General features: G+C 38.2%; 1 protein-coding gene across 8 annotated transcripts in view; it reads right to left on the bottom strand.

Moving 5' to 3' along the window:
- SH3D19 (SH3 domain containing 19) overlaps positions 1-15,302 on the bottom strand; it is an 82,244-nt gene that overhangs the window by 11,363 nt on the left and 55,579 nt on the right. For all 8 annotated transcript variants that reach the window (XM_057376452.1, XM_057376388.1, XM_057376396.1 and 5 more), the window contains 5 exons: positions 9,736-9,843; positions 6,180-6,292; positions 3,965-4,023; positions 1,686-1,950; positions 403-471 (listed from right to left, as the gene is read on the bottom strand). In XM_057376452.1, the coding sequence (XP_057232435.1) occupies positions 403-471; positions 1,686-1,950; positions 3,965-4,023; positions 6,180-6,292; positions 9,736-9,843 (614 nt within the window). The remainder of the gene's footprint in view (positions 1-402; positions 472-1,685; positions 1,951-3,964; positions 4,024-6,179; positions 6,293-9,735; positions 9,844-15,302) is intronic.

The raw sequence follows: 15,302 nt of genomic DNA, 5'->3' as shown, positions 1-15,302 counted from the left end.
CAGGATCTGTAAAAGTAGAGAGAGRAAAATACTTTCAAGTCCGTATGTCAAAGCCAATTCACTGATGTATCATGTACAGCGCTTCATAAAATACTCGCTTATCTTTTGCTCAGTTCTCAGATACTCAGCCAAGGGAGTGATTATTTTCCTATGAGATGGAGGAACTTTTCCRGTTTCCTCTCCCTTCTGGCACTCCAAGTAATTACTTTTGCTCTGTTCCACAAGCAAATCACCATTACTGGGTTTTGTTTTGGCAGTTGTTTTGATTACAGAAACACAAGGATTTAATAAATCACTATTAAATTTCTCAGTGTAACCTCTGAAGACTAAAACACTTGATACTTTACYGCAACAGAAGTCTTGCTCATTGAATATTTAAGCCAGCAGAATAAAGCACCTTACCTTACAGGACAGCTCTCCAGTGTTTCTGGGAAGACAATCTTCCTTGGCAACTCCGTGAGGCACAGGTAACTTGAACAGAAACAGAGGCAAATGGAATTTATTTTTTCACTTTTAAGCATCTCAAATTTTCACTGCAAGTAAAAATGGTAATATGATGGAACTATTCAAACTGCCTGCTACAGTTAACTGATTTAGGAGTCCAGTGGAAGAGGACAGGTTCCTTTGGGAAGCATTCAGAACAGACTGCTGGTGATACAATCAGCCACTGAGAAACTCAGATGGTATCACCCACTTTAAGAGTGTCTTTGACACGTAACTGGTACCAAACCATACAGTACAAGATATTCAGGGAGACRCTCTGATGCAGACATATACTCATTTTTCATGGAGGGCACTAGAAAAACAATCTGGAAGGAACTCTTCATTGACAGTAACCCTTGGGGGAAGGGAATTACTATTGATCTTACACAGAAAAGAAATTTCATCTAAAAAACTCTAAATGCAAAAGTGAAAGATCAAAAAGAAGCAATATAAAGTTTCCACTTCATGCTGATGGAACATTGCTATTCATGCTATGGCTGTATAGCTGCTTTTTTGGACACCACTAGTTCAAGCAGTCACCAGCTCTATCACTGACCAGTTTCAAGTTTCTGGGAGAAGACCTTGATTTTATCCGTAATGTTGATCCATTTATTTAAAATTCCCTAAAAGCACCAAATAATTCCCGAATAAAATACCAGAAACATTTTTCAAATGAAAAGGAATGGCACCAATAGGATGAAAACTAAGATTAGCAATGTTACATTCTTCGCCCTTTGCAAGCTTGATTAAGTAAGGTGAACTACTTTAGAAGTTCTAACGCTCTCCCAATTTTTTTAAGTTTGGTATGTATGGTAAAACCAATATAAAAATGCAATTATTGGGCATCATTTTACAGAAAGAGAATTCAGAACTGGTGACTGTAAAAAGAAGCCCCAAACCCCAAAAGCTAAGCATTGAAGATATATATAATATATAATTCCATATATACACAAAAATAGGTCTATACATAGATCTGTACATCTATACATAGCATGTATTTATTGCTTTCTCCAGGATTGCCTTACAGGACTTACTACTATTACCTACTAGCATTTTCTAAGGAAGATTATGCTGATAGATGCACTTTGAAAGCCACATCATACTAACATACTTTAGGAAGTTTAACTACCTTTTCCATTACTATTTTTAACAACACTGTTTCATAAAAACAATGTTCTAAGATAGAGTATCTCAACTCTCACCATGTATTTATTGTAGAGAGGATGACCTGGTTTAGGTCTAGGAGGCAATGCTGGATCTGGATTTTTAAAGACTGCACTTTTTGTTCTCTTGGGTCCCAACCTGAACTTGTCGTTCTTTTTATCAGAAGCGATGTCAGAAATAGATCGTGAAAGAACATCCTTCTGGGAGGAGGTCTTGGCTGCAGAGAGTTTTGGTGGAGGTGGCCTTCCAGGAACACTTTTAGGTGGGGGAGGTCGAGCAGGTATAATTTTTCCATCCACAGGCCTAAAAACCATGCAAACCATCAGAGAAATATGCATATTAATAAGCCTGCCACCTCATCCTAGCTATAGTGTGCACAGTGAGAAAAAATACTTGTGATGACCTGGGCTGCACAGTGAGTAGTATCTGAAGATTTCCAGGAATACATGAACTCTTCACATACTGGGATTTGATGATTAAGTCCTTGGACAGATCCTTTGACTACACATTTCCAAGTCTGCTCACCAACAACCTGCCAGCTTTCTGGGGAGCCCACTAAAKAAGCAGGATTTGTTTCAGCAATCCACCTCTAGGAAGAGCATTGTTTGAAGCTGCTGCAGGATGAAGTTCTGCTATTGGAGAGCTTTTATGAAAGCTGGTCTTCAGGAMTCAGCCTAGCTCAGTCCTTGGGATGTCACTTACCTGAAGTGACTCTGATGAAACTCATGACATATGACACCACTTTGCACATTGCCATCAATAGCAGAATTTATCATTTTTATACAACAGGTGTCTACTGCAGAAAGAAAACACTGGTGAAAATACTCAAGTTCTCTGGCAATGCTGGAGGTATCACACTCTCATTGGTGGACCAGCAGTTTAGAAACCAAAATCAGAGACTAGCAGCTGACACCAGTAACGTTTAGAAGTAATTAGTATTAGTAGCTATATTCAAAAACACAGTATTGTTTGATTCTTAATGGGGTATCTTCAACCAATTACTACAAGTTTCTGCTGCAACTGTTTCTCTTTTTTATATAATGTAAATTCAGCATAATTACTTGCTCATGTGCATTCCTCATGGGTCTGCAAAAATTATCAACCCCAACAAATGCACATTAGTGGATCTTTGAAGTATCATTCTAACACATTTTGCGAGTGTCACCCACTACCTGAGAAGATACTAGTGCTCTACTAATGCTCCTGATAAGACTTCTCTACTACTATTTGAGTACAGAATAACTTCTAAATTCAAGAAAAAAAAAATTCCCCTTCTGTTCAACATCTRTCTCTCCCTTTTCTTTTGACAAAAGAGGAAATTCCAAGTTAGACTGCCTTAAATCTGTAAACAGACCAACCTATACTTAAGACAAACCAACCAAACAAGAAGACCCTAGCAAGCAATTCAGTGAATTATTACTGCTTACATTAAAAAAAAATTAAAAATCCATTTGAGCAGAAGAGTGAAAGGACAAAATATTTACTGCAGTCCCAGAGACCCTCATAAGAATCAGGAATGCTATGCTAAACTGAATTTGGGGAAGGAATGGGGAAGGAACAAGTCCATAAGGAGCAATAATGAGATGTTTCCTTGAGGTACATCCACATTCTTTCTTGTTAATTAATACTTATTATTATTGATAGACTCAGTTCAGTACCAGGAAGATTCTCTTGTCCTGACACAACAGAGCAAACTCTTGTATTTAAACTCACAGATTTAGAATGTAAATGCCGAGATACCCACAGGGGACTGCCTAGTTAATGCCTGAGCTMCCTCCTCTGTGTCTCTCACATTGATGACGTGAATTCAACACTGGTCCAGCAGCTTTTGCTCTTGCTGATGTTTTTTCTTTTTGGTTCGCAAGAATAAAAACCGCCAAGGTTATCACTGGTCCTGCAGCTGCATTTGAGGTCTGAAGTGTATAAACTAGTCAGTGCTTCTAGGAAGCTGCTGGCCCAGCATCTGCCCTCTGCAGCATGGGGGCATCTGCCACCTCCATTCCTTCACCACTCAAACCCCACCACAAGTGCAAGTGCTGTGGGTGAAAAGGTTAAAGATTCAGAAAGGAATGACTGTCAGCAGCTACTGTACTTTAGCTGAGAAGTCCAACAGCTGCTATCCTATAATCTCCCTGCTCATACCAATAATGTACAAACAAGTATTAAACAGCTACCAGCTTGGTCCTGCCTATTTGTTAGTGAGCATAGTGCTCAGCCAAGACCATTGAGCTGGAGTCAGTAGTGCCTACATTGAGACTAACTATGCAAATTAATTCACAAACACCACTTTTAAGTGAGTCTGAAGAACCACGCTTACCTTGGGGGTAGTAGAGGCTCTAGCTGAGGCACTCCACCCTGTTCTGTATGATCCAAGTCCTGCAACCATTCAAAAGAAAAAAGACATTTCTTTAAGCCTAGCGACAAAAACAAATCTTGTTGAAATGATACAATTCTTATATTAAATTATATCCTATGGACATGAAAAACAAGAGTTTCTGAAGGCCTGGGAGTAAATTAGTAAGTATTATGGTGCGACTGTTATTTTGAAGTGTAGTTGGACAATGGAAGGAAAACCAGAGGGTAATAACCTGATTTACTACCTGAAACACAGCCTAAATTGTGCATTACRTATGACCCAGTCCCTCTTTTCCTACTACAGCTAYGGTAGTAAGCACTTAAGAGCCAATTTCAAATGTACAATTACACTGCCCACAAGATTTCACATTATCAGTTTTGATTTGACTTTGATACGTGGAACACTTTGAATGGGCTTAAAGCAGACAATATGACATTAATGCAACTTGAACAGGACTTCATCTCTTGCAAATAACATCAGCTCCCATTAAAGAAGGCACCTAAATATGTTTTCTAGAGATCTAACAGACAAATCCTRGTGAATCTTGCTTCGGCAGATTAAGGCATCGCTCTTCCCAGCTGCCCATGCTGACCCTGCCAGAGATTACCACCAYATAGCAGTGAGGAGAGGGGGACATGGGCCATGTCTGAAGGGCTTGGACCACAGTGATGGATTAACAAGTGACTTTCCTTACTGCCTCCTGCTGATCATTTCCATACCAGTGCCAAAAAGTTCTGTCAGGTCTGCTAAATAAGCTGCTTCTGGAACAGYGTGGTAAATCAGTGCTGAATCTGGGTTCAGAAGAACCATTTCCAAACCAGTAGTTTTAAATAGGTCTGAAGAGTCTTGTTTACTTAAATAGGTGCTTGAATGTGCTTGAAACTCATAAATAATTTCTGTGATTTCTCCCACCTAGAAAATACCTAGATATATTTTGTGACAAAATTTGTTGCTTGATCGAGTCCCCAAATAAATATACTGATTAAATTACCCTATTGGAAAGAAAACAACCTGCCACTTTMATAGAGGATGTCATCCTCATATAAAAAATTTTCCTCTTCTTTGTGAAAAGGAAGAAACTTGTTGCCAACTGCCCCTTACGGTCAACAAGTTTTGCTCTTGCTGTTTAATCACTTCCACTGACAAACAGCACTAGTTTTAGAAGTACAGTTCTTTACCTTTCCAAAGACAGGATTTAAATGTTCCAAYGGATTCAATACAATCTTTTTTTTAGAAACATCCTCTGAAGTTTATACATGCCTGTCACAATAACCTGGATGACAYTGTGAAAGTTTTGGAGTACCACTGAATAAAACGTCATTTAATGTCTTGTTTCATAAACTATTTTTTCAGCATTATCCAGGAAGGGTGGGACCTCTCTGAACAACCATTTCAATCATGACCTTTACAAACCTTTTATCTTAACAGTRAAGGTAGATACAAAGGCATTTGTTGGCAGTGCCCCTCTAGTGAGGGTTTTTAATTTGATTTGACCTTTTTACTGCCTGTGGCTTTCATAAGATGCCACTCTTGCCATCAGAAAATTCAATATTTGGAAATTTTAYTGTCATTTTCTAATTTATTTTAATTCCCTTTTGAAAATCTGTGTCAAATGTCATACAGCTACAATGCCTACCGTTACTATGTATGTGTTTCAGAGCGAGCAGAGCCTTACTTCCCAAAATAGGKGGTTCTACTCAGTAAAAACAACTAGAAGGAAAGACCTGAAAAAAAGCAAGCTTCATTCTTCTACAGAAAAGCTTCCTTTGCCTGGAAATKAGCATAGACACCAAGAAGTGTTGTCTGCATGAAGGTAAAAAAATGCATTTCTGAAGTGTTTTGACAACACTTCACCATGTGAATCCCACTGGATTTCAAACCACTTTGCAACGCTTTTGAAAGTGAGTTGTAGAATATCYTGATTTCAGATGATAAATACAGAAAATTGAAGACAGATATGATCAAAGTTTAGTAAAATCACCAGAGTTCTTTTCAAAACTGACAGCAGTCTAAAATACCTAATTAAATTAGAGAACAGAATTAAAAGAAATTAAAAGTAGTTTTCATCTTCTGGTCCTTCAAATAACTTTATAAATGTTTGAGGATCACAAGAGATCTTTTAATCAGAACAGACATAGAGACATAGCTATAATACAGGAAAACAGTTTTAACTTACCCCTTTTTTCACTAGATCACCACTGTTGGGTTTTCCCACTGTGATACTGGATGTGTTCCCAATAGGCTTTTCAGCAGGAAGTGGTGGAGGRCTAATTGGGATGTCATTTAAAGCTGAAAAAAACCCCAAAATTYCCAAGTTAAAGTCTAATTAATACCTTCCTTATGAGGACCAACAACAGGTAAAGGGATGCACCTTGGTTTGGGGTATTTTTTGTGTGAATGCAACTTCCTTCCTCAAAGCCAGAGCAGCCAAAAGGAAGAACCACTTAAAGAACAGTGAAGRGAAAAGGGACATGAAGGGAACATTGTCATTCAGGAGTACTTCCCATCCTACATGCCCGATCTCAGGACACCAGCAAGTTATTACTGAGTTTCAAGGCTTCAGCTGCAATACTTGATGATATAATATYAGATGAGTAGAAGAGTTTCTACCCTGAGAATGTCAGATTCATTACTGGATACCCTGAAACACCATCACCACCACCACCACCATTTCTAAACTGGCTCACTTTTTTTTTTTTTTCAGCTGTCAGCTCCTGGAATATCCTTCAGGCTGTAAAACAGCTGAGGGTTATTTCAAGTAACCCTGAAAGATCAGGAGACTYGGATGGAAGAATCTCCAGAAAGGTAGAGGCAAGAAAATAAATTATTGCCTGCTRCAAAATTCAGGATGACAGAAAAGAGAGATGGAGGTTTCCAGGTAGTCTTTAATGAGCTAAACAAGTTTAAAACATAGAAAAGTAAACAGTACAGATCTTACGAGGGAAGAGTGCTGATGTCATCACATTCAATAAAGAATAGAACACTCTCCTAAATATATGACATTTGCTTTCAATGTCTCTGCCATTGAAACTYGGGTCACTTGGACAGATTTTGCCACCATACTTACCAAACATTTTGTCTTTATATACTRGAACCTTGTCACCAATTTTACAATCTTTTTATGTATCAAGAAAATTCATTTCATAGAAAGAATTACAGACACTTAAGCTCTTCTGACTTGCAGCTGACATAAAAATATGTGTAGACAGCCTGGACATTTATAGACTGATGACAAAAAAAAGAGGAGASATGCTATCCAAAACAAAGCTTTCAGTTTCTCATTTCAAGAAAAGTACTCTCAACAAAGAAACAATACATAGAAAGGAGTATTGTTTAATACCTTTTTTGCATTACTATTATATCCAACAAAGGTACTAAAAATACTTATTTAATATAATAAAAATACATTTTTTAATGCTTTTTAAAATTTATGTTTAAAAATGGATTAGTTCAATGGATGAGTTCAATTCTTAGGAGAAGGTCACAGTTACTGTGTTGGCACTGACAAGCATGGGGAAAAAAGTTAGAAAGTTCACCACTTCTCTAAGCTATTGCGATGGATGAAAAGTAAAAACAACACCTGGCAGTAATTGCAAAAGAAATCTTCTCTTATCACACCTTACTGATATATAAAAAGCATGAGGCTTTTATTTACTATTTCGAATCTTGCTATATGCACAGAGGCCTAATTTCCTCTTGCTTACTCTTTTTATGTCAAAATGAAAAGAACTAGAGGAACAAAACAAAACAAATCCTCAACAACKAAAACGCAGATGTTATTTTCAGCAGTTTCTAACTGTAATAACTGCAGTGGAAGTTTAATGCTTCCTTTCCAATTGCATCTTGACAAAAATGCTAATCCTGATTGAAAACTTCCATGGAGTTCAAATAGCTAAGCATCCAGTTCTGTCCCTTTTTGGTAGTGCTGGGTGGGCTGTTTTTTTTTGGAGGGGGGAGGGTTGTGTGTTTGGGGTTTTTTTAATTAATGTTATTTTGTTTAATTTGTTTATTGGGGTTTTTCTTTTTAGTTTTTGCTGGTTCCTGACAGAATTTATTTCCCTTCATGAACAAGATGGTGAAAGACCCCCTGTACTGAGATTCTGTGGCTCCTTTACAATGTAAGTGCTCTATATCCATTTATACCTTGGCCCAGTTGTACTTCTCTCCTCTTTTAACTTTTAACAGGTTACATTTCTGCAGCAGCTCCTATTTAATAAAAGGCTACTCTGCTTTCTCAGAATCTGCTTCTATTTCTCCATATCCCATTAATCTTCCAACCACCAATTCCCATAAGGCAGGCAGTCCTTCACAACCTCCTGATATTTGTAGCTAAGTACTGGACAGGCAGTCCTTTGTGGAAAGTTCAATTACCACTAGAGAGCAGCAAGGGACCAGTTATCTTCAAGTTCAAAAGGGAATCCATCTCAGAAAATAAAGAAAAAGAAAAAAATTGTCAGGTTGGCTTTTTGTTTCATTTTATTTTTAATTGTAATTACAATGTCTTTTTATAGAGAAGAATTATGTCATAGCTTTTTTACAGTAGTTCATAAGTGTATTTTTCCAATTGAAAAGCCTTTTATTTATAATCAAGTATTAACAGAAAGACTTTTTCTCACAGTTTTATCTTCAGTCTTCTCTGACTTTTTAATCATTTCCRCTGCATTTCTCACATATGCAGGGGAAAAGAAAATTTAGTATTTTAGAACTGGGTTGGTGACAGGGAGAAATTGGAAATAATGAGCGAAACTCTTAGGAGAAATGCCACCTGGAGATACAGTTACTAAAAGTTAGCTCTACACCTACTAGGTGTGGCAAAACACGATTTTGAAACATGGGTTTTAAGAGCTATCTTGTGACATTTTTCCCCAAGCTTTGAGGATCAAAGGTAAGGCTAAACAGAATTTTGCAAGTATGCGCTCCAGCATACAAAGACCCACACAAAGACCTTGGGGTTGTCTGATCAATTTGCACTCTAAGACACTTTCAGTGCCATTTGTAAAACTGTAAAGGATTAAAGTGAAAGGCTTTAGGACTATGATAACTCTCAAAAAACTATAGTCAAGACTTTGACATAAAATTGAACATCAGGTTTCTGCAGTTCTCCCATGCCTTTTTTAATTCCCTCAAACTGCTACCTAAACATTCTTACATAAATGGCCACAGATTTCAAATCTAGCAAGTGATCAAGGGAACTTCTTGATTTAAACTGTGAAAACTTTCCTAAACATTCCAACCAAGCTGTGTTCGAAGGAAAATTTAATGCATTGATGTGGTTCCTTTGACATGGAAGCTTGGGAGCAGCACTAAAACAACCTCAGCTGAGGTCAGCACCAAAGTCAATTTGGCCAAACATGCAGCTCCATGATATGGTTTAGCTGACCTTGGCTTCTGCTGTAAGTGTCACCTCCAAGTCTTCCTTTCCAGCCTTTAGATCTGCCCCTTACATACAGTTTCATTTCCTGAAATGTATCAACTCCRTCACATTTGAGACATCAAACTCAAGGGAGGGAGCCAGATAAAGCATTTGGGAGGCAGGGACAGTGAAACATGATGCTCATCTACTTTTCCCTCCCTCCCTCCATAGTCCTTAAATTGGCTACTCTTGTCAAACATTACCCCAGGATTCCTCTAGCAATTAATATTAGCTAGTAAACGGCAAATCTATTAGTAAATATTAAGTCCCAATTGAAATGTTTTTCTAACATATTTCTCAGACATTTGAGAGAACTTACATTTCCCGGGTTTAGCTGGGATTCGGATCACAGTGGGTTTCCGAGCTAAAGCTGGTTGAGCCGTCTGTTCCTTGGCAGGTTCATTTTTGGTAAGGAACTGAAATGGATCTAAAAGGCAAAAAAACCCACCAACATCTTTATTACTTATTTGTTGAACATAAATCTTACCAAGTATTGTTTTCGCTATTAAGGATATTTATATTTCACACCCAATACAGTAATAAAAAAAAGATAGATCAGACTGATGCAACTAGTGTACCCAGCTCTTAGTAAATAACAGGTCTTTTCAACATCTGCATTCATAGTTGACTTAACATAAACATGCTCCAGATACCTCCTGGGATTATATGAGCCACTGAACATGAGGAACTGCATTGCTCAGTAATAGGGACCTGAAATCAGAATGGCTTCAGGGAAATGTTTACAAAGCAGTTGCTCTAATGCACTGACTTAGCTGTGAACATATTCACTAAAAAGTTTTAATCAATACAATCTTGCCAAAGCTAAACAATCAGCACTGCAGCAATAAAATACCTACAGAAACATACAAAACATTTACATATTACTGAAAACAAAATGTCTTGGCTGTAGAACAGCCAATTCCTTTGAAGATTCTGCATAATTTTGTTGGTTTTAAACCTGGTGACATGGAGGGAACTGGTCCAGACCAAGGTCTGGGAGCTGTGTCGGAGCTCTGCCCCTGCCTATATCACCCATTCCCTACAARCCTAACCAATCATTCCACTGCAAAGACAGGATCCATGTTTCCCATGCTTCATTACCTTAAACACTGGTCTCAATTATTAGCAGACATGGGAACATAGGTGCACGAGAAGGCAGCTGTAAAAATACTTGTACATAAATAAAAACCAAATTAATATGTTCTTTCTCAAGTACACCTTCATGTCAAAGAGCAATACTTCTCTCTTGTTAACAACTGCTACTTCTTTCTCTGACATTATCAAATTCTGCAGTAAAATAGCAATGCTTAACAGTATCATAAAAATGTACAGCAGAAACTGGAGAAGGACTTGGGATGATAAATTCCCCATGACATAYATTCATAGCCACAACAACTGAGTCTGATCTCCTCTGCTGGCCTTTTCAGATGCGTAGCTCAATGAGATGTTATTTATGGAGTGTCACAGTCTAAGAGAGGAAGTGTGCAGGCCATCTCTTGGAATTCTTCATTTTTTATAAAAGCATACCTTTCCCAAAACTATTGCCACACGTCCTGACAAAGCTGGAAAAGTCAGTATTTAATAAAATTTTACCTTCAACACTTAAAAAAACCAGTTATGTCATATRAAGTCATGATTCTTTGTGGGTAATTCTAGACAATATAATCAAATGCAGTTTAGCAAGACACTATAAATCTATGCCTGGCAATTCACATAAGATTTAAGAAAATCCAGAAATGCAGTATTTATTCATGAACAACCTCATGACCTCTTGCATGCATACGACTTGGTGGCCACAGGTCCCCCTCGCCAGGTGCTTCTGYCATCAGCCCCCTTTGGCAATGCCCCCAGCTCCTGCTGCCAGCGTGCAGATGTCACAACAGCAGGGACAACATGCCACAGGGCCCATGCATGTTCACCCTGCTCAGATGTCCACCTCCCACTGGCCCCTGGCTTTCTTCACAGCAGATCCATCCCATACTGGTGTGCTGTGTGGGTTTGTGCCATGGCCTCTTTCAAAGCCAAAACACCTACGTGCCTACAGGTTCCACAGGAGTCCACACAGGTACCTTCAGGTCACATTTTAATCACGAATCAAGCAAATTAATTCCTTCTGTCAGGTTGCTTGTACAAGAGCTGCGAGCATACATTTCAGGTACAAAGGACCATGGCAGTCAACAATTTGTCTACAGATAAAGGTATACAGGCTACAGACAAAAACAAACTCTGCTACAATCTAAACAAAAGATGGCTCCATCACATTGTGCCCAAAGATGCTAGTGCATCTGGAAACTGGACAAAGGCAATTCACAATGCTTTAGAATGTAAGGGTGAAACTAACATCTTGTTCAAGTCATGGATTAGCACATGAGGGTAGAGGGTTTAGGTCTCTTCAGTGAAAACTATCAYAGCAAGAGTTTTTGTAGAGGACTTGAAAACACAGACCACAGGTGGAATGGAGGCATTCTGGAAATACAGTCAGGAAACCAAAATCCCATCACTGAAGCAATCCTGCAATTTTCTTTTACTCTTTCACACCTCCATCTACCTACAATGCTAACACCTGAACTGCATTAAAAAACATGAAGATTTATCAAACCTTAACTTTAGTGCTGGTGTTCAGAGTTACTTTAAACCCCCCTTGAAACTAGGCTTTCTCYTCTCTTACAGTTATCTGGCAATTCTACATCAATTTGAGGAGTGACCCTGATGAGGCAGCGAGGCCTCAAAGCTGCAYTGGCCTGCTGGGAAGCTGGAGACACAGGATGAGCAAAGGAAAGGTGAGCAGGGCTAAGTCACAGGCTCCTTGACACAGCATGACCATAAGGAACGCTCTGGCACATAGAGCAGCTCTCAGGGTAAGGTTCTGCAGAGGTGAAGGAGTTCTGGATGAAAAATGAGGAATCAATTTTCCAAAGCCTCCATCTTAGGAAAATATAGACATTGTGAGACCAAGTGGAAATGCTCTAAACATCCAAAGCAATCACAGTTCTCTATTCTTGTAACTGAAGGAGATTTAAAATTGCTATTTGTCAATAGCAATTCGTAAACCACTAGCTAGCTATTCGTAAACCACTGCTACGCATAGAAACAGCTTTCTTGACCATTCAGCAGTTGGCAAAAGTCTCTACACCAGTACATCTGACAATTTTTAAGTCTGAGAAAAGTAATTTYTAAGGCTGAGAAAAACAATTTGATGAACGTTAGTTTTCCACTCATTATCTTATGTTCAATTATACTGTTGTCACCTCATAATTAGTTTAAAACTCATTACCTTGTTTGTGTTACTCCATTCCCCAGTGCTGGGTTTGCAGCAAAAATTGGCTGAGAAAATGACTGCACTGTTTTGTGCAGTGGGACTGACAACATATCAAATTTTTATGTTGTTTAACAACAATTGGGTATCGTTTGAGCATAATTCATGGAGGTGTGAAAACGGAATTGTGAATATATTCATTTAAAGCTTCTCAGCTCAAGGAAATTAATCTGCAAGTAATTTTTCATAACATATCAACAGACTTCTATTGATTTTTTTGTTATTAAACTTTTGCAATGATGCTTAAAGTCTGTCTTCCTTAGTCTCATTTTTCTAGAACTTCTGTTTCAAAGGTTTATGTGGTAACATATATTAGTGTGCTTGTTTGTGAGAAAGACAAAAGAAAGCCATAGATTCAAATAAACCATACATAATCTCCTTTCTTTTAACAGTTTTGGAGAAACAACCTTCCCCCCCTCCAATGTCATATACCACCCTTGTTTAGAATTAAAAATTAGGAAGTTGCAGAAAAAGCAGTAGGTTTTGCCCATGCAAGAAGGACAGATGGGTACATTCCTGAAATATTTATTGGTAGTCTTTAAGTGARAGGTAGTAAGATGGTAATAGATACCTCAGCAGCAATAAGGGGAATCTCCAAACAAATATTAAGTAGAAAGCTCAAAGTCCCGACTAGTACTATCTGTTGTGAAGATGCTCAGTCCTACAAGAAGTACTCAGTACCCATGAGAACAATGGGAGTGGATCCTGGTATTACAACATGTGTCATTCTAGAAGTATGCAACTGTGTCTACTTTCAAGGTTTAATTTAAAAGCCTAAATCAGCTGTTACAGGTAAAATTCACATGTTCTCTTCACAAAGACCAGTACTGTCATAAGAGTCATCCAAAAACAGAGAAAAGAAACAAACATCATCACCAAAAGGTCTTATTAAAATCTAGCCTGGTTGAAGAACTCTGGTGTTTATGGAAGTATAACCWACCCATGTGTGGGGGAAGTTTTCCAACAACAGGCCCCTCCTGGTAATACAGCCAGAAATTCAACRCAAACCTGACTGGTAACAGCCCAAAAATGGAGTTCATACTCAAGAAACACTGTGAAATGTCACAATCAAAAGCCTGATGTTCACTCAGACATTTTAAATCTCAACCTATTTACACCTATAAAGAGATGTATTAGACAAGTATCCTATCTAAATTCCAGCATCAGTGATTTTAATCAATCTACTTTCCACAGTACTTTTCATCAAGAAAATTAACAGTTCTCTCTTTTCAGAAATGGATTTCTGACACAGASAGAATAATATGGACTACACYAYCTTTCACAAAATATGCAATTTGTAGCTCCCTCTGCACAGAACATTGTCATGATCTGGTCATGACTTTATAGTTTAACAGACTGGAAGAAAAAAAAAAAAGAAGACAGAGACAATGGAATACAGGTTCTTTCAGCATCTGATTTGTGCATAACTTGAAARTAAGTTCAGGTGACACTCAGGCTTCTCAGTATTCCCTTAACACTAGGAGACTAGACGAGCTCAATCAATTAAAAGAAATGCAGTATTATTCAGGAGGAGACTTAGTACTGCTTCAGACTTAAAATTGGAGGAGAGGCAAGCAGATCAGCTTTGCAGAAAGAGCCTAGGCATMAATGTGACAAAAATGAACGAAGACAAAGAATTATGTAGAGCTTTGTATTCTCTGGAAAGTATAGRAAAAGATGTGCTAAGACATGCCACAGAAGATCTGACTTAAAGGTACTCGGTGAAAATGCAAGCTGTCATTAACTGAGCAATGAAATCTCATCCACATTGTCAGAAAGCTGGAGAGCAGATATAATAAGATCTACTACTAGAATAACAAAACTTATTGGACTTTTGTAACACCTTATGGCAATAAAAGCATTCATGGGGTGGAAAACTACATACCACTACTCATACACATAGAGAGATACAAGATGGACCTTTACTGAGCTTTCAGCACTTCTCTCTCGAAGTGTGGGAATGCCCACACTTAAATACCCATGTGTATCCAGAAGAATAACCATTTGGTTCATAGTTTATCTGTACTAGTAAAGATGACAGAAATTACACTGCTTTTGGCACAAAAATACCAAGCATACCAGCACGAGCTGTTACGTGAGAGTTTGGAGGCCACTCCTACATCACCAATGTATTTAGCTAGTTGAAGTAAGACTGGGATAGTTCAGACTGCAAGAGCCTTCAGAAAGTCTCTAATCAAACCTCCTGCCCAGAAGGGGTCAGCTGTGAGGGCATGTTGCTAGAAATTGGTTGTGTAACCTGGTCTGACTTCAAAAACTGGATGCCAGAGGGTATTTGGACATACAATGGGTGACAAAGAATATATACCCCAGAATTAACCTGGAGATTAAGAAACATGGCCTTGTCCATTCTTGCCAGGTGAATGAATGGGTTTTTACTGCCAAGAGACTCAAGTGCCCCAAAACAGGCAAGCTGGAAATTTCCAAAGCAGGTAAAGGAATGTAGTCGGGCATAGAAAAGCTTTTTTTTAATTGAAAATATGAAGGATGAGGTAATTTATAATGTTGTTTAAATATTATCTACTCCTTGCAAGAATCTAAAACGCTTTCAG

This window comes from Malurus melanocephalus, unplaced genomic scaffold (genome assembly GCF_030028575.1).
Source record: "Malurus melanocephalus ecotype Western Australia unplaced genomic scaffold, MMel_1.1 scaffold_9, whole genome shotgun sequence".
NCBI lineage: Eukaryota > Metazoa > Chordata > Aves > Passeriformes > Maluridae > Malurus > Malurus melanocephalus.
The sequence above is the reverse complement of the archived record's forward strand: the minus strand, read 5'-3'. Positions and strand labels throughout refer to the sequence as shown.